The 18,083-nt window shown below is 34.1% G+C and overlaps 1 protein-coding gene across 2 annotated transcripts in view; it reads left to right on the top strand.

Moving 5' to 3' along the window:
* LOC123555792 (neurogenic locus notch homolog protein 1-like) overlaps nucleotides 1-18,083 on the top strand; it is an 83,513-nt gene that overhangs the window by 32,725 nt on the left and 32,705 nt on the right. For both annotated transcript variants that reach the window (XM_053548495.1, XM_053548496.1), the window contains exons 28-43: nucleotides 239-355; nucleotides 553-669; nucleotides 2,253-2,369; nucleotides 2,628-2,747; nucleotides 2,981-3,103; nucleotides 4,119-4,238; nucleotides 4,468-4,581; nucleotides 5,370-5,483; nucleotides 6,711-6,827; nucleotides 7,831-7,947; nucleotides 10,230-10,346; nucleotides 10,870-10,986; nucleotides 11,727-11,843; nucleotides 13,191-13,304; nucleotides 13,733-13,848; nucleotides 14,475-14,536. In XM_053548495.1, coding sequence (XP_053404470.1) covers nucleotides 239-355; nucleotides 553-669; nucleotides 2,253-2,369; nucleotides 2,628-2,747; nucleotides 2,981-3,103; nucleotides 4,119-4,238; nucleotides 4,468-4,581; nucleotides 5,370-5,483; nucleotides 6,711-6,827; nucleotides 7,831-7,947; nucleotides 10,230-10,346; nucleotides 10,870-10,986; nucleotides 11,727-11,843; nucleotides 13,191-13,304; nucleotides 13,733-13,848; nucleotides 14,475-14,536 — 1,819 coding nt within the window. The remainder of the gene's footprint in view (nucleotides 1-238; nucleotides 356-552; nucleotides 670-2,252; nucleotides 2,370-2,627; nucleotides 2,748-2,980; nucleotides 3,104-4,118; nucleotides 4,239-4,467; nucleotides 4,582-5,369; nucleotides 5,484-6,710; nucleotides 6,828-7,830; nucleotides 7,948-10,229; nucleotides 10,347-10,869; nucleotides 10,987-11,726; nucleotides 11,844-13,190; nucleotides 13,305-13,732; nucleotides 13,849-14,474; nucleotides 14,537-18,083) is intronic.

Raw genomic sequence — 18,083 nt, 5'->3', positions numbered from 1 at the left:
TACTACTATGAATAAGCCCTGATGAATTGCTAATATAGCCCGAAACTAATCACATTTAAATAAAATTACATTTATTTACATTCGGTTCCACTTTTCCTTCCTATTATTTAATGACCAAAAATAAAAAAAGATGAAAAAATAGCTGAAACGAATTCAGGTTCTCTATTATCACTGTTCAAGTTAGTGGCTTATATACTATCTTTAAAATATGTTCAGTTTGAACTTTCATTTGACACAGATAAAGATGAATGTCTGACGGTAACCTGTATGCACGGTGGAACGTGTGTAAACACCGACGGTTCATTTAATTGTGAAAACTGTGACAGTGGCTGGGAAGGCCAGCTGTGTGACAAAGGTAACCAACACGTTTAAACTGCATTCGGATGTAATAAATTTTATATTAAGGAAACTATAAATATTGCATTTATTCTGAATTTAAAAGATGAAATGCGAGCAATTTGACAAAGCTTTATTACTATGACTTCATTTTGGGTCAGAAGCTAAAATGCACATTTCTTTAAAGTTAGTGGCAAATACGCATTCAATTTTCAGATATAGATGAATGCCCAACGGTAACTTGCATGCATGGTGGAACTTGTGTCAACACCGACGGTTCCTTTAATTGTGAAAACTGTGACAGTGGCTGGGAAGGTCAGCTCTGTGAGCAAGGTAATGCATAATATATAAACATATTGTGTTGACAATCTAATTATGTAAAGAAATTTTATGTAAAGCAAAACATTCTATGGGCAACAGAAAACAATCAGTCAGAATATTGCTATGTTACGTCTAGTCACAAGAAATCATTTATTTACTTTGAATCTTTTAAATTCGTATCGATATATTTCTAAATCTACAGCATAAAAGTTAAGTAACGAGGAACAGAAGGCTACATATTCTCACATAAGTTTCAATAATTTTTACATATGCAGTTATTAGATGAGGACTCGCGACCTATTAGAGCAACATTAACACAATTCAAGGCCACGTTAGTTTATACTAATTAATTTGTGCACGATTATTTGAACCTCTCTTATTCCTTGAAAAACCAGTACTGGTGTCATGTGAGAAGGCGTGGTCGTGACCGAGTTTGACTCCAATCCACGACCGCCGGGATGAGCTGCAGACCTAATTAAAGATGTTATACAGAAACTAAGAAATAACCAACTTCTTGCCAAAAACGCTAATTGTGAATACTCCACATAATGTTACTATTGTGGCACTACAGCACCTATTCCAGTTCGAATCAAATGACCTAGTGCCAGATGCATGCCCAGATACATGCTTGTCTTTTAATTCTGTGAGAATTTAGCTTTGTGATATAGAATCTTATGGTAGTTTTAAGAAGATAAGAGCTTTAGGTTTGTGTAAGAATATGCTGACGAATGTCTGTAAATTCAACGTTCTAATTAATTGCTTTAATCAGTGCCCCATTCCTAATGGAATGTTATATACATACTATATTTGTCTCTTGTTTATACGTAAAACAATGTCTATTATTTTTTTGCAAACATAAAAATGAAAAAAAAAGACTATCGCGTAAACATATATAAGGAGGACAACAAAACATCTTGTATTACTAGTAAATGTATAATATAATTTAATACTTGAAATACACCTGTATGAGATTTTCCTAAATTATTTCACGAATCATATCGAAACTGTCCATAAATAGATTATTTAAGAAAGTTGTTGGTATAAGTATAAATGGTTAAATACATGACTGTAACAGTATATTGCTAATGTTATTTTTATAAAGTTTTAACAAAAAACAATAACAAAAGCATGCGTTTCATCAGAGTATAACTCTACACCTCTTTGTTATAAAGTAAAAAGATAATAAGTTTTTTTTTTTTAAAAAGAAATATTGTGCGCAATAATAACTTATCAATAAGACGAAATAACCTTTCTATTTGCTTATTATATCATGTTTATCGTTCCATTTTGTTACATTGTTAATTTAATGTAATATTAAAACTGTATTACGTTTACGATCTATGTATACTACTATGAATAAGCCCTGATGAAGGGCTAATATAGCCCGAAACTAATCTCATTCAGTAAAGTTACTTTATTTACATTCGGTTCCACTTTTCCGTCTTCTTATTTAATGAACAGAAATTGAAGAAAAAACAAGATGAAAAATAGCTAAAACAAATTCAGGTTCTCTATTGTCCCTGTTTCAGTTAGTGGCTTATATGCTATCTATTTTGCAATAAAATATGTTCAGTTTGAACGTTTATTTGACTCAGATAACGATGAATGTCTGACGGTAACCTGTATGCACGGTGGAACGTGTGTAAACATCGACGGTTCATTTAATTGTGAAAACTGTGACAGTGGCTGGGAAGGCCAGCTGTGTGACAAAGGTAACCAACACGTTTAAACTGCATTCGGATGTAATAAATTTTATATTAAGGAAACTATAAATATTGTATTTATTCTGAACTTAAAAGATGAAATGCGAGCATTTTGACAAAGCTTTATTACTATGATTTCATTTTAGTTAGGCATTTTTGCGTATCTGCATAACCAATATTCCAGTGGTGTAAGAAACAGTGTTTCATATTGTTCATTAATATTAAGAACCTTTACATGTTCTTTAATATTTTATGTATCATTAACAGATGTGGATGAATGCATTTTAACTCCTCCAATATGTCAAAATGGAGGTAGTTGTACAAACTCGATAGGCTCGTATTCATGTCTATGTACAGATTTCTGGAGAGGAGACAGCTGCGAAATAGGTATATAAGTTAAACATACATGAAAGATTTTGGTCATCACGTTTGTTCTGAAAATTTTCATATTGGGTTAATAAATGGCAAAAATGAATTTTAATTTTGACTAAATGGCTGATCATAGCTGGAAATTAAAAGTAAATACTAGTTTGTTTTCCTATTCCTATACACTCATAATGTGGAAACGTGTACAGAAACACTTAGAAGCGCACATTTACATTTTATGAAATCATTTGCAGATGTCGATGAATGCGTCGAGTTTGGGTCTTTAGCTTGCTACGGTAACGGAGGGTGTACAAACACGCGAGGAAATTACTCGTGTAACTGTACTACAGGATACACTGGAGAAAGATGTGACCAAGGTAGTTACATGTCTTTTCTCACAAAAAAGTTGTCAAATATATGTTTTCATACTTCATTTTGTGTACTTAGACGTGGTCAGACTAAAACTTATAAATACATTCCAGGCCAACAGTCCTTCAAGGGTTATCATCTAGTGCTTATTTTTTTAGCGGTAGCGTTGTCATTCCATTTATTACTGATACTTGTATTTGATTTAAATTAACATTGCTTCAAACTTGCTACATTGTATACAATAGTAAAATGGCCGAAAATCGTAATGACCAACGAAATCAATCAACTCCAGGGTTATTTACATAGTTTCATTTTGATACTACATTTTGGTAAATATAGAAAGAAAGGAAGTACATGTATTATTGTAACATATTATGGTACAAGAGAATTGTATAGTCTCTTCAATTTTGAATGGCCATTTGCTTGCAGATAATGTGTTATGTTTAACAACTAATCAAGGCCTCCGAGTGGTTTATCGTCTTAACCACGGTTCAGAGTTCAGATGCGTAGGAATTGAACTACGAGGGCGTTAGCCCGAGTGGTAAATACTGAAGCATCTGAACGATTAACCGTGGTAAATTAGACGATAAATCCCAAGAAGACATTGATAGTTTTCGTTCTGATATGCTCATTAACATATTTTTATAAATATTATGCTGGACTTCATTTACACGTGGAGTAATGTATGGGACGTTATGTGGCAATTTGACGTTATTATTGACGTCATAATACTCTCTTACCGATCCGCACGTCAACCGTTGTTTTTCGCAGAATATACAGAGCTTGATTTCCTTCTTTGTTTAACTGGAAATCAAATCGAGCCATGCTAGAAAATGTTTTATACATGTATTGTCACTTTTATAAGCCCACATAAAAAGGACTTGTAGATCTAAGTTATTTCAGTTTATGTCAAGCTTAACTTAAGTCAGAATGATAACATTTTTCCTCATTTCTTAGTAATTACATATTATGTAAATCTAGAAGCACTGAATATTCTAATTTATTTTGACCTTCTTGCTGTAGATGTAAATGAATGCAATCTAACCAATCCTGTTTGTTTGAATGGTGGTACATGTGACAACTATTTTGGCTTTTATGAATGTGTCTGTCAAGATGGATTTGAAGGAAAAAATTGCGAAAAAAGTAAGTTACATTATTACCTGGTAAAATTGTCATAGGCCTACACTTAACGGAACTTCTAATGCAGTGATTGGTATTTTATATGTGATTAGGTCAGTATGATGGCATAATTTACATTTTCGTTAAAATTTCTGCTGGCATATACATAAAATATAAATGTTGTTTCTATGTTTCAGATGTGGATGAATGAAATTTAGCTGTATGCGTGACATGTGTATCTCATCTATTTCAGATATTGATGAGTGCAGTTTAAATGTGTGTATTAATGCCGTCGTGTGTGAAGATACCTTTGGTTCATATAGATGTACATGTTTACCAGGATGGACAGGACCTAACTGTGATACGGGTATATAACAGGGCTGTTCCATTGAAATATCGAAAAGTTAATTTAGATACTTAAGCTGTGCTTGTTATGATCAATGTGTTAGTTTCCACAGAAATGTTAAGCATCGTATCTTCGTTTCCTGACTTTGTCGTACTGATTATAACCAACACTATTTTGCTACTACCGTTTTTAAATTTACTGACCACAGGCAACTATAAAAAGTTCGAGAGCAAAGGTACTGTGCAGAAACCATGTTCAATGTAGTTAATTCTTACCTTGTCCATCGACCTACTGGCACATAAAACGATACTTGTCATTTACTGACCATAGGTAATCATCTTATAAAGTTTGCGAAATGTAAGCCAAACCTTTCTGTATTTATTGAGTGGAAACCATTTTCAGATAACTTTTGCTTTTACTTTTAACCTACTGATCCTTAAAGTGACGGAGGTCATCTGCTAATAACATTTTCGTCTTTTTGTCACCTTAACCTTAAAACAACAGGTATCATCTACTGACCACAGGCAATCATTTTCATAGGACTATATCAATGCCTGTCATGTTCCACCGACTGACCGCCCGATCGGCAAATAGACAGACTGATAATTAGCAAAACAATGTAATAATTTTGTTTGCGACGGCCTTATATTTTTTACTTGTACTTTTTTTCAAAATGCACAGAGCGTCTGGCTTCGTAGATTGCGTCACTATGGTGTGAAAAGACCCTAATTAATTTTAGCACTGGAGAACTTGATTATAATTTTACTGTGCAACGCCGATTGAAAACTTGAATTGTGTTTTAATCTTAGATATAAATGAATGCAACGACAACCTTTGTAAGAATGGAGCCACGTGTTCTAACAGTGCCGGATCAGTGGAATGTTTATGCGCACCGGGCTGGACAGGGCTAGTATGTGACACAGGTGAGAATATATACAGGCTTATCGTTTCATGTTTTGTAACATTAATCTATGTAACATTAGATATTTTGCAACTTGATAGTAGTTAAATATTTCTGATAAATATGTAGGACACAGCACTTTAAATAAGCCCGCCGATAAGCTCAATAAGGAAAACGCAGACCTACGGATCGGTTGGTCGTGAGTTCGAGCTGCTTATTTCTCCGTGGCGATCTGATAGTAGACGTTGCATCAGGAGTAATTTCGTCCTACACTTCTGAATCATGTGGAGAAGCTTGCAGTTACCTTCGTAAAACAGGTTAATACTGGAAGAGATTCCAGGAACATGGGTGCTACCAGCCATACATGATGAAAATAAACAAACATTTTAAATAAGCGAAACGTATACTGTTAAAATCATTGATTTTAGTGGATGACTTACTTTAATGGATTTATACGAAATTAAATTGCAACAAACAAGTAAAATCCTATTCATTTTGTATAATAAATTTGAAATTCATGAATTCTCTTTTCTCATAAAATGGCAGTGTGGGCATAAGTCCACGAAATGTCCTTCCCATAAATTTGATTCTACAATTTAAGACAAATCTATATTATTTCTGAAATACACACATGATTGAAATATCCAAAACATAACGACCATTATTTTACATCACCTCAAAGTTTGTCAAACATATCAGTAGACAAAAGTGCCAGTTTTGGTTTAGTTTTAGAATACTAGGATGCTGTTTTAGTAAGACATTCATCAGTTGAAAGAAATACGAAAAAAAACCCCCAACTCTCAGACGTTTTTGAAATAACAGACGTAATTAGATTTTTGAGCAGATTTTTAATACAATTCTTCTTTTTTATGTGTTAATATAAGACATACATGATATTGTTCACATGTAAATAAAAGTAAATAATACTAAGCCCGTCTATCTGCTGTAAGCTTTAAACCATTATTGTGATGGTTGTAAATTATTTACAAATATTAAAATAGAATAAATTGCATAAAAACCAAAATGTACAACATAATTTTGCAAAATGTAAACATAAACGAAATTATCTTTTGAATAATCAAAACTTGGCAGCGCAAAGTGAAACCATGCAAATTTATAGCAGATACTATTTATGAGAGGTAATGAAATGTGCAACAAACCACATCCTTCATTAGCATGGGCATGACGCAATGATCATATAAATTGCCAGAATAATAAATAATTGGTCATAATTGTTGATATTCTACAGATATTAACGAGTGTCTGACAGCAGATATATGTAAAAACGAAGCAACGTGTATAAACGAAGATGGTGGATATACTTGCACGTGTGCGGTCGGATGGGAAGGTCTTAATTGTAATATTGGTAAATATGTTTTTGAACTAATAACTCTTCTAATCAAAAACTCTTGTTTTCACGTTTTGTTATTGAAAAACGTTTGCATTTTAACATTATTAGTTATCAGAAAAGATGATAAAAAGTCTTTTGCACTTTGTTTCCATTTTATTTACAGACCTATAATTAGTACCTGCAAAACTATATATTTAACTAGAACTTGATGTTTTCAAACCATTTTAAAACTGCAAATAGACAGTGACCGAATACAGTAAGTAAATCTGGTTATTTTGGTTGAGAAATTGAAGGAGAACTTGGTTTTTTGACGTAACAGATATATATTATTAAACGAAACATGCGTATAAATAACGTTGTGAAATTTTGTATCATTTATCTGAAATGCTTGTAGTCAAAACTACAAAATATTACACTAAAATCTGTAAAAAGATCCTTTGGAAGCATAGAATAAAACCAGGAAGAGTAAAAGCAGACTCGTTTTGATTGAGTTTGTTCATGAGAGGTAATGAAATGTGCAACACCTCTCACGCACCCAAGCACCGACTTAAGTGGAACTCTATTACACATCTATTGAATGGACTTCATGATCCTAAAAGACCATAAAAGATAACAACACTGAATCCAAGTTCGGAGAGACTTTTTACAGCCGCCACAAGGCACTTAAAGAGTTAATAAAAACTGCCTGTTCTAAGGTGGTTATCCACTGTGCTCCTATATATTTTTGTCTTCTCTACGTTTAATGTTTATTGTTTACATTTTCTATTTGTTTTGTGTGCATTTTTATCATGAAAACATCAAAGGTTTAATGTTAAAGGGTTTTGATTCACGGGGGCTGCGTTCATGCTCTTTGTTTTTATTTTAGTTAGCTGGAAATGATTTCAATTTTAACGTTGAACCAAAAACAAAAGTAACGATTAAAGACTCGTTGAATTTTGAATGAGCGCCTGTTTGAGAGAACCACCGCTCTTTTTTTAAAGAATTATTTAACATTTAAATCATTTTGATCACTGTGCAGATATTGACGAGTGTCTAACAGTAGGTACCTGTAAAAACGAAGCAACTTGTGAAAATAAAGATGGAGGATATTCGTGCATATGCGCATCTGGATGGGAAGGTCCTAACTGTGAAATTGGTAAATATGGTTTCCAAATTATTTGCTTTCAGTTTCGTTTTTTGAAAAGTCATAATTAATTAGGGTTATCTAATTAAATACATCATGGTAGAAGGAGCATACTGATTCTGTTTGGCTGACAGCCTTTTGATGTGTATCTGTCTGTATAAAATTGCATTAAAAACGACAAACTTTCAAACTATTTTAAAAACTACTATTTATTTAAGTAAATGAGCAAAGTAAGTAGTTATTTATTTTTAGCAATGCTCAGATGAGTTTTTCTGATCGCTCGACGTCCGGCGTCCGCCGTCTGTCTGTCTGTCTGTCGTCTGTCTGTCAACATTTGGCTTGTGTATGCGATAGAGGCTGTATTTTTCAACTGATCTTCATGAAATTTTAGTGAGAATGATTACCTTAATGAAATCTAGGCCGATTTTGAAAATGGGTCATCTGGGGTGAAAAACTAGGTCACTAGGTCAAATCAAAGAAAAACATTGTGCATGCGATAGAGGCTGTATTTTTCAATTTATCTTCATGAATTTTAGGGAATTACCTTGAACAAATCTAGGCCGAGTTTGAAAATGGGTCATCTGGGTTCAAAAACTAGGTCACTAGGTCAAATCAAAGAAAAACATTGTGTATGCGATAGAGGCTGTATTTTTCAATTAGTCTTCATGAATTTTAGTCAAAATGATAACCTTGATGAAATCTAGGTCAAGTTTGAAAATGGGTCATCTTGGATCAAAAATTAGTTCACTAGGTCAAATCAAAGAAAAAACATGTGTATGTGATAGAGACTGTATTTTTCAATTGATCTTCTTGAAATTTGGTCAGAATGGTTACATTGATGGAATCTAGGTCAAGTTTGAATATGGGCTATCCAGGGTAAAAAAAATAGGTGATTAGGTCAAATCACAGAAAAAAACATTTTGTTAGCGATAGAGGCTACATTTTTCAATTGATCTTCATGAAATTAAGTCAAAATGATTGCCTTGTTCAAGTCTAGGTCGAGTTTGAAAGTAGGTCATCTTGGGTCAAAAAGTAGGTCACTAGGTCAAATAAAAAACCCTTGTGTATGCGATAGAGGCTGTATTTTTCAACTGATCTTCATGAAATTTGGTCAGAATAATTGCCTTGATGAAATCTAGGTCAAGTTTGAATATGGGTTATCTGGGTTCGAAAACTAGGTCACTAGGTCAAATCAAGGCAAAACCTTGTGTATGCGATAGGGGCTGCATTTTACACTGGATTTTCATAAAATTTAGTCAGAATGCTTGCCTTGATGAAATCTAGGTCAAGTTTGAATATGGGTCATCCGGGGTCAAAAAGTAGGTGATTAGGTCAAATCACAGAAAAACATTTTGTATGCGATAGAGGCTATATTTTTCAATTGATCTTCATGAAATTAAGTCAGAATGATTGCCTTGTTTAAATCTAGGTCGAATTTGAAAATAGGTCATCTGGAGTCAAGAACTAGGTCACTAGGTCAAATCAAATAAAAACATTGTGTATGCGATAGAGGCTGTATTTTTCAATTGATCTTCATGAAATTTGATCAGAATGATAGCCTTGATGAAATCTAGGTCAGTTTCGAATATGGGTCATCTGGGGTCAAAAGCTAGGTCACTAGGTCAAATTAAAGAAATTACTTGTTTATACTCAAGGTTTTTGCTCCAATTTTAATGATAGTGAAATCACTAGGTCAAACATGTTTACACTGTTATGGTGTGTTATGGTGTGTTTCTCAGGTGAGTGACCTAGGGCCATCTTGGCTCTCTTGTTTTTGTTAATGTTGGGTTTAATGTCATACCGACATAATTAAAGGTCATATGGCGACCTTCCAGCTTTCTTGGTGAAGGAAGAACCCAGGTGCCTATCCGGGCATTGTTTCATCATGGGCAGGCACCTGGGTAGAAACACCGACCTTCTATAACCCAGCTGGATGGCTTTCGCACATGAACAGACATCGGTAAGAGGCAAATGAGGCCCCTTTTTTTTGTTTAAGTTATTGAAAGAAAAAACATTATGTGTTGATCAAACGCAGTCAAACTAAATATATACTGAAATGACGTTGTGAGTCCTTTTTCATGGACAGTGGTTGGATGCATTCACTCTGAAGGAAATAGAACACGGTACTTTCTGCAGTAACTGTAATTGAGATAGAAAAAAGGGTTTCAATTACAAAACTTCACTTGATACAAACCTATCAATAAAAACGTATTGAATATATCATATTATCTCACATAATCATGACTTATCATTTAGTAAGAATTGTCTAAACATACATTATTATTACTGTGCAGATATTGACGAGTGTCTAACAGCAAGTACCTGTAAAAATGGGGCAACTTGTGTAAATAAAGATGGTGGGTACACTTGCACATGTGCTTCTGGATGGGAAGGTCCTAACTGCGATATTGGTACATGAAGATTTTATCTCTTTATTTAAATCTCTTTGCTTTCAGACTATTTACATTGATCATGAAATTGCTAGAGTAAATGTTGAGTTACTTTTGATTTTGTTGGGTTTAATGTCAAACTTGCACATTTATACATCATCGGTCGACCTTCCAGGTTTTCATGGTTGAGGAACACCCAAGATGCCCCCGGACATTATTGTCTGCATGAGCGGGCACCTGGGTGGAACCAAAGACCTACATCCATGACCAGGTGAATGACCCTTTCACATGGAAAAAAATCCTCAGAACAAGCGAGATTTCAATTGCTCAGTGGTGAGGGGCAGGTCATTTGAAGTTTGTGACCTTAACCACTCCGCAAAAAAAAAAGAAAAATACCCAGGTTCGGTTAGATGTGCAACTTCAAATTATAAAAAAGATCACATACATACATATCTGCCAAAGCCTTGAAAATATCAAATTATTTGACAGCTTCTGCTGTTTGTAAGAACGTTTTAAATAGAAAACTAACTTTGTCGTTGTGCAGATATTGACGAGTGTCTAATAGCAGATACATGTAAAAATGAAGCAACTTGTGTAAATAAAGATGGAACATATACTTGCATATGCACATTTGGATGGGAAGGTCGAAACTGCGATATAGGTAAATATGCTTACGAAAAGATAGGATTTTGATCCAAATTAGATCCAAGTGAAAGAGAAAAGTGAAGTACAAAAAAGGCTAAACATGTTTACAGGATATCAGATGATATTTCCAACTTCCTTTAGAGGTTGAGTCGAGCCATGCAGACCTTTTGAATGCCCAAAAGCACATCCCAAGTTATCTTTAAGATAATGATATTCGTTTTTACAAAAAAAATATATAGTAAAAGCATGTCGATAACTTATTAATTAACACTGGTATTTTGTGCTTTTTAGTTAAAACAATGAAAACAGAAACCAAAGGGGTCATCTATTTTGTTTCTAATAGTACGGTGTCCATTTGTAGCTCAAACTGACCAAAACAGTCATACTAGATGTAATTCGGAATTTTTACGGGACGTCTAAAAGCTCTGCAATGCTAGATATTTCCATTTACGGTCAAATATAGCTGTATAACGTGTAAACTCATTTTTCAATTTTTATATGTATCGAGGCCAATTTTGACCAAAAAGCAGATGTACTAATTTCACAAATTTTGAAAATCAAAACCTTTGTTTTTTTTTAGCAAAATAGTAAGTGTATTTAATTTGATTAAACTGTCATCAAGAAAAGATGGTAGATGACTGTTAAAGAAGGAAAGGTTTACTCACAGCCAAAATATCTTTTAAAGACAAGTTGATTTTTTTCATATTATTTTTCAGGGTTAGAATTATTTACAAAGATAATTTAATCATTTTATAGATATTGACGAGTGTCTTACAACAGATATCTGTAAAAATGAGGCAACTTGTGAAAATACAGATGGAGGTTATACGTGCATATGCGCGTCCGGATGGGAAGGTCCTAACTGCGCTTTTGGTAAATATGGTTTTGAATATACTAGTTTCGCAAATTAAAGTATCGTTGTTTCATTTTCTTTCACTGAAGCTCGTTAAGATTAGTTTTAGCTCTGTTTTTAATATATACCTATATAAATACTGTAAAAAATCGGCTTGTATTTCACAATTGAATATGAACAGGCAGAAAAAATTCCGTATTGTATCTTTTTAATTCCGTATTCTACCTTCCGTATTGTATGTTGCCGGACTACTTTCATTAATATGCACGACACACAGTTCTATAAAAGCGCACATAAAAATCACTTAGTTCCGTTTTAATATCGATAAACATTGAAGATTACGTTCAATAACAAAACAACAAACAAAAAAGGTAGATGTATATAATAAAAGGGTCATTATAACAGTAGTTAGATCTGGGATTTTGTATTGCGCGCCTCGTGAGATCCGATCTAGCAAAAATCCACTCAAGCCGACTACAGCATCACAGATCGAGCTTCTGTTATAATAACCCTTTTATATTTCAATGGAAAACGAATGACTTCTTTATACTGTGCTGTGTATTTCTACACATTTTCGAAAAAATTTAACAGACTCCGTATTTCTTTATGATCGAATTGAACAATTACTAGGTTGTACAAAGAAATGTGTCTTTATGGCTCAAAACATATTTCCTTAAGCAAGACTGTGTGAGATTTCTTTCACTACCACAATTGTTTTTGAAAAAGTGCTTAAAAATAGATCAAGCATGGTATTCTTTTTTTCAGATATCAGCTATCTATAAGTTCAATACATACATGTCTTAGTTACGTGATGTATCAGATTTAGATGTTGATATATGAAATGGGAAATTTGGAAATATAGAAATAATTGTAAATTCAATTACAGCTATCAGTCAATAAGAAAGCTTTTATATTATCTAGTTAGAAAAATTAAAGAACAAATAAAATGGCACAATACTGATAATGAAAAACTAGAGTTATTGAAATCTATTGAGTCCATGTCAGAAACATATATAAACGTATAAATTTTCACAGTGCTGTGTATGATAAAATATTTGTAAGCTTGACAAAAGAAACTTCGTCAAATACTTGTCATTTCGTTTTTCGAACAAGTTCTATTTCACTGGCGAAGTAACTATTGTGTTCAATATATCACTTAATTTATTATTCATATGTTTGTACGAATTGGTTGTTTAATGACTTCCTGTACTGTTATTGTTTTGTAAATGCTCATACATTACAAAAATAAATTGGGTTATCCCAAGTGGGAGCCCGAAAAAAAAATGTTGATATATGTAGTGACATTTCGCCTACTAGTATAACGCCAAACATTATCAAATATCAGTAGAACATTTACTCTTCTACAGATATAAATGAATGTCTAAATGACGTATGCAAAAATGGAGGAGCGTGTACGAATATACCCGGTTCATTCAACTGTTCATGTGTTGGTGATTGGACGGGACTTACCTGTGAACAAGGTTTCAAACGTTTATGTAGTCATAATTTCTGAATTTGTTACAATATACATGATGTCTGCATGCTAAGCTTTCGAGTTAAAGTTACAGTTTAGTAGTGTAAAGGAGGATACATAAAATGTACGTTACACAGAAAACGTTGTTTCTAGTCTGTTTTGTGGAGAATTTTGTTTATCGTAATCCGTGTTTTTGCATGACTGCAACAATTTATCATAAACTCTGAAGTTTTGAAGTTGGGAGTTTTTCATGCAAATGGTGTATCAGGTAGAAGAAGAATGTGTTGTTGAAAATTTCATTCAAGTGGTATGATACATGATGTAGAATTCTAAATATTTTGTGCTGTGCAATATATCATTTTCTCTTTTGTTTTGTAAAGGTATATATTTCTTTTACGAATTACCATTATCTTAATACAATTCCTGTCTTTCAAGTGGGAGGCAAAACATTTGAGTTGTCATTCGAGACGGTCGGGCTGACTATTACTTCTGCACTGCTAGACAGGCAATCTGAAGAATTCCAAAGAAGGCAAGACGCGTTATGCAGCGATGTAAGTATCCAAACATTGAAGTTGAAGTAAAACAAAATGCTTTCATCTGTGTATCAACATTAGTTTTAAAACATGTGTAGCGACTTTGATTTACACAACCCTGTAGGTCTGCAACACGATAGCGACTGATTTAGAGCGGATGCATATTAAGCCGATTTGAGCTTCCCAGAAGTGTTATAACTCTGATTGTTCTAAGGTGTGCCTATATGCTTTTTGTTTTGCTAGTTCTTGCTTCTAGTTATGCCTTATGTACGCATTTTCATGAACATTTCATTTATATGTGCACACCGACACAAACACTGATGTAGTTTTTTCCTTTAAGACGCTGCTAACTTGGACTGATGTTATTGCTTTTGAATACTTGATCTTGGTTTTGCTAACAAGCAAAGTTAATGCAGCGAACGCCTTTATATTTTGTCACTTTTGATATCGTTAAAGTTTAATGCTAACACTTGCTTTTAGCACACTTCATTTTGATACGAGTATATATTAAATGCATATTTTATATATCACAGCAAAGATTTTGATGCCTTGTACAAAGGCTGAACAAAATAAGTTGGGCTGCAGTCATACGCTGAAACTTTTACAACCAGAACATAATGTAAATGTGTTGTGTTCCATTTCAGATAGGTACTTTTGTTGAGAACAATTTTGCCGCTTACGAGAGCTGTAGCATTGCAAACTTTATGTAAGTCCTAGCAAACATGTACATGGTTTGTTTCTACTTTTGATTTTTAGCTCACCTGTCACGTAGTGACAGGATGAGCTTTTGTGATCACCCTTCGTCCGTCGTCCGTCCGTCCGTCCACAATTTGATGTGAACAAGATAGAGACCACATTTTGCAAGCAATTTTGATCAAACTTGTACAAAACTTGTATTGGCATGATATCTCAGTTCCTTTCGAAAACTGGCCAGATCCCATCATGGTTTCTAGAGTTATTGCCCCTCAAAGGGCCAGAATTTGCTATTTTGTGTGTCAACAATTTCTTGTCTGCACGATAGTGGTTTCATTTATGATTTTATTTTAACCAAACTTGCACACAACTTGTATCACCGTAAGATCTTGGTTCCTTTCTTGAACCGGCCAGATCCGATTATGGGTTCCAGAGTTATGGGCCCTGAAGGGCCAAAATTAGCTATTTTGACCTTGTCTGCACAATAGCAACTTCATTTATGATTTGATATTTACCAAACTTGCACACAACTTGTATTACCGTGAGATCTTGGTTCCTTTCTTGAAATGGCCAAATTCCATTTTGGGTTCCAGAGTTATGGCCCCTGAAAGGGCCAGAATTAGCTATTTTGACCTTGTCTGCACAATAGCAGCTTCATTTATGATTTGAATTTAACCACACTTGCTACCAACTTGTATCACCATAAGATCTTGTTTCCTTTCTTGAACTGGCCAGATTCCGATATGGGTTCCGGAGTTATGGCCCCTGAAAGGGCCAAAATTAGCTATTTTGACCTTGTCTGCACAATAGCAGCTTTATTTATGATTTGAATTGAATCAAACTTGCAGGAAACTTGTGTCACTATAAGATCTCGATTCCTTTCTTGAACTGACCAGATCCCATAATTGGTTCCAGAGTTATGGCCCCTGAAAGGGCCAGAATTAGCTGTTTTGACCTTGTCTGCGCAATAGCAGCTTCATTTATGATTTTTTTTAACCAAACTTGCACACAACTTGTATCACCATAAGATCTCGGTTCCTTTCTTGAACCGGCCAGATCCCATAATGGGTTTTAGAGTTAATGCACCTGAAAGGGTCAAAATTAGCTATTTTGACCTTTTCTGCACAATAGCAGCTTCATTTATGATTTGATTTTAACCAAACTTGCACATAACTTGTATCACCATAAGATCTTGCTTCCTTTCTTCAGCTGGCCAGATTCTATCATGGGTTCCAAAGTTATGGCCCCTTAAAGGTCCAAATTGGCTATTTTGGCTTTTGCAGCCATATAGAGACTTCATTTATGGTCTTATTTGATACAGACTTCCAAAATATCTTCAACAACAATAAATCTTGGATTCCATGACAAATCAGATCCAATCATAGGTTCCAGAGTTAATTTATATCTGATTACCTCCCCTGATTGTAATCAAAATGGATTTATATCAGTAAGTACTTACAGGACTTATTTGAAATTTCATTATTGTTATTAGTTGGACTGAGACAATCAGGGTAGATAACTATGGACTGATTTTATGTCAAACTACCTCCCTTTATTTCAAATTAAAATTGTTATATCTTCATATCTAATGAAGATACTGATCTGAAATTTCATTTATGTCAACAGATTTATTTGGCAGATCTTTCTTTTGTCCACTTACAATATTTATTTTTTTTTAATTACTTCCTTTTTACGTTACTATAAATAACTTATTTTTAGTAACTTTTTTATTATTGGCCATAGGGAAAACTCGAGACCAGTTTTCTGTGGTACAACATGGATAGTACCTCCAATTTTTAGGTGTATTTTAACATATCTATACCTTGTAAGATTTTGTTTTCTTTTTGGTTAAATTTCTTCCCTTTGTTGTTCCTATCCTTTGGACTTAGATATTTTTTCTGAATCTTCAAGTGCAATGATAACTGGTGAGCTATATAGGGTCATCATGGCCCTCTTGTTTGACATATCTGTACCTTGTAAGAATTTTTCTTTTCTTTTTGGTTAAATTCTTCCCTTTGTTGTTCATGTCCTTTGGACTTAGATGCTTTTTTCTGAGGACTTAGATTTATCTTTAATTTCTTCCCTTTGTTGTTCCTGTCCTTTGGGCTTCATCAGTCAAAATTTTGCTCCTATCCTCCTCTGATGTAATCCTTCGGGCATGAAACTACTGGCCTGATTTGAAAATAATTTTATTTGAAGTAACTTTAATAAAATTTCATCTATATTTTCTCATAATTCTTTTGATTGATCTTGATTATGATTTTTTGACCTTCTTGTCCTTAAGTGCAATGATAACAGGTGAGCGATATAGGGCCATTTTGGCCCTCTTGTATAATATTTTGTTAATGGTTATTACTTACATATGGTTTGGTTTTAGGAGTCTTGTCCAACCCTTTCAAGGGGCATAGGCATTTTTGTGCCTGTCAAACCAAAATGTGTTGGTTGTTAATATTCAAAAAGATCAAAAACAGGATATGGTGAAGTTCAAGTTACGATAGGACATAAGCCCGCCCGCTTAGCTCAGTAGGGAGATTGTTGGTCTACGGATTGCGGGGTCGTGAGTTCGATCCCCGGGCGGGGCGTATGTTCTCCGTGACAATTTGATAAAAGACATTGTGTCTGAAATCATTCGTCGTCCACCTCTGATAATTCATGTGGGAAGGTTGGCAGTTACTTGTGGAGAACAGGTTTGTACTGGTACAGAATCCAAGAACACTGGTTAGGTTAACTGCTCGCCGTTACATGACTGAAATACTGTTGAAAAACGGCGTTAAACCAACCCAAACAAACACACGATAGGACATGTTAAACCAATCGATGGATAGGAGATCAGAGAAACTATATCATACAGGAAGAAATGAGTATTAGTCATTGTTTGTAGAGAATGAATTTAGGATAGCGGGTGAAAACGGCGGAGTTTCCTATTTAAGGAGATAAAATAAACTTTAGAGAGGGAGAGCAACTAGTTCAGAAATAAATTTGTACAAGTGATCCTTGTGAATCTGTATCAGACTAAATAACATTTCTGTGGCATAAGAGATGCGGTCAATGTCATACATAGCCCGCCGTCTGCCAGTAAATTGGTTAATTTCGTTTAGGTATATGGTGACAGTGCTTCAAAGCTGCGAAAAATATGTGCATATACGGGAGTATACGGTCCCGTATATGTCTAATATACGAATATCATATAAAAGGTATCTTTCCTGAAAGTATGATAAAAAATTACGCCGTAAACATACTTTTGAACCTTGGCAGTCCCTAACTTTGAATACTGACATAAACTGTTGAAACGTATTTATGCTAAGTATGAATGAACGGATCCATGTGAGAAAAACATAAATGTCCAATTAAAGAATACGGGATTCCCGTATATGGAATGTTCCATATACGGGAAAAATGTTTGCGTATACGCCCGTATATTAGGAGTATACGGAATGCGTACACACCCGTATACGAAACCATTTTCCGCAACTGTTCTATGTGTTGGGTTCGTCAAATTCTTAAGCATATTAAGTTTAGATTGTGTTTAGTTTAAGTTTGTGTCCTAGAATGTGATAAGA

This window comes from Mercenaria mercenaria, chromosome 7 (genome assembly GCF_021730395.1).
Source record: "Mercenaria mercenaria strain notata chromosome 7, MADL_Memer_1, whole genome shotgun sequence".
Taxonomy (NCBI): domain Eukaryota; kingdom Metazoa; phylum Mollusca; class Bivalvia; order Venerida; family Veneridae; genus Mercenaria; species Mercenaria mercenaria.
Note: the sequence above shows the minus strand (reverse complement) of the source record. Positions and strands in the feature narration are given on the sequence as shown.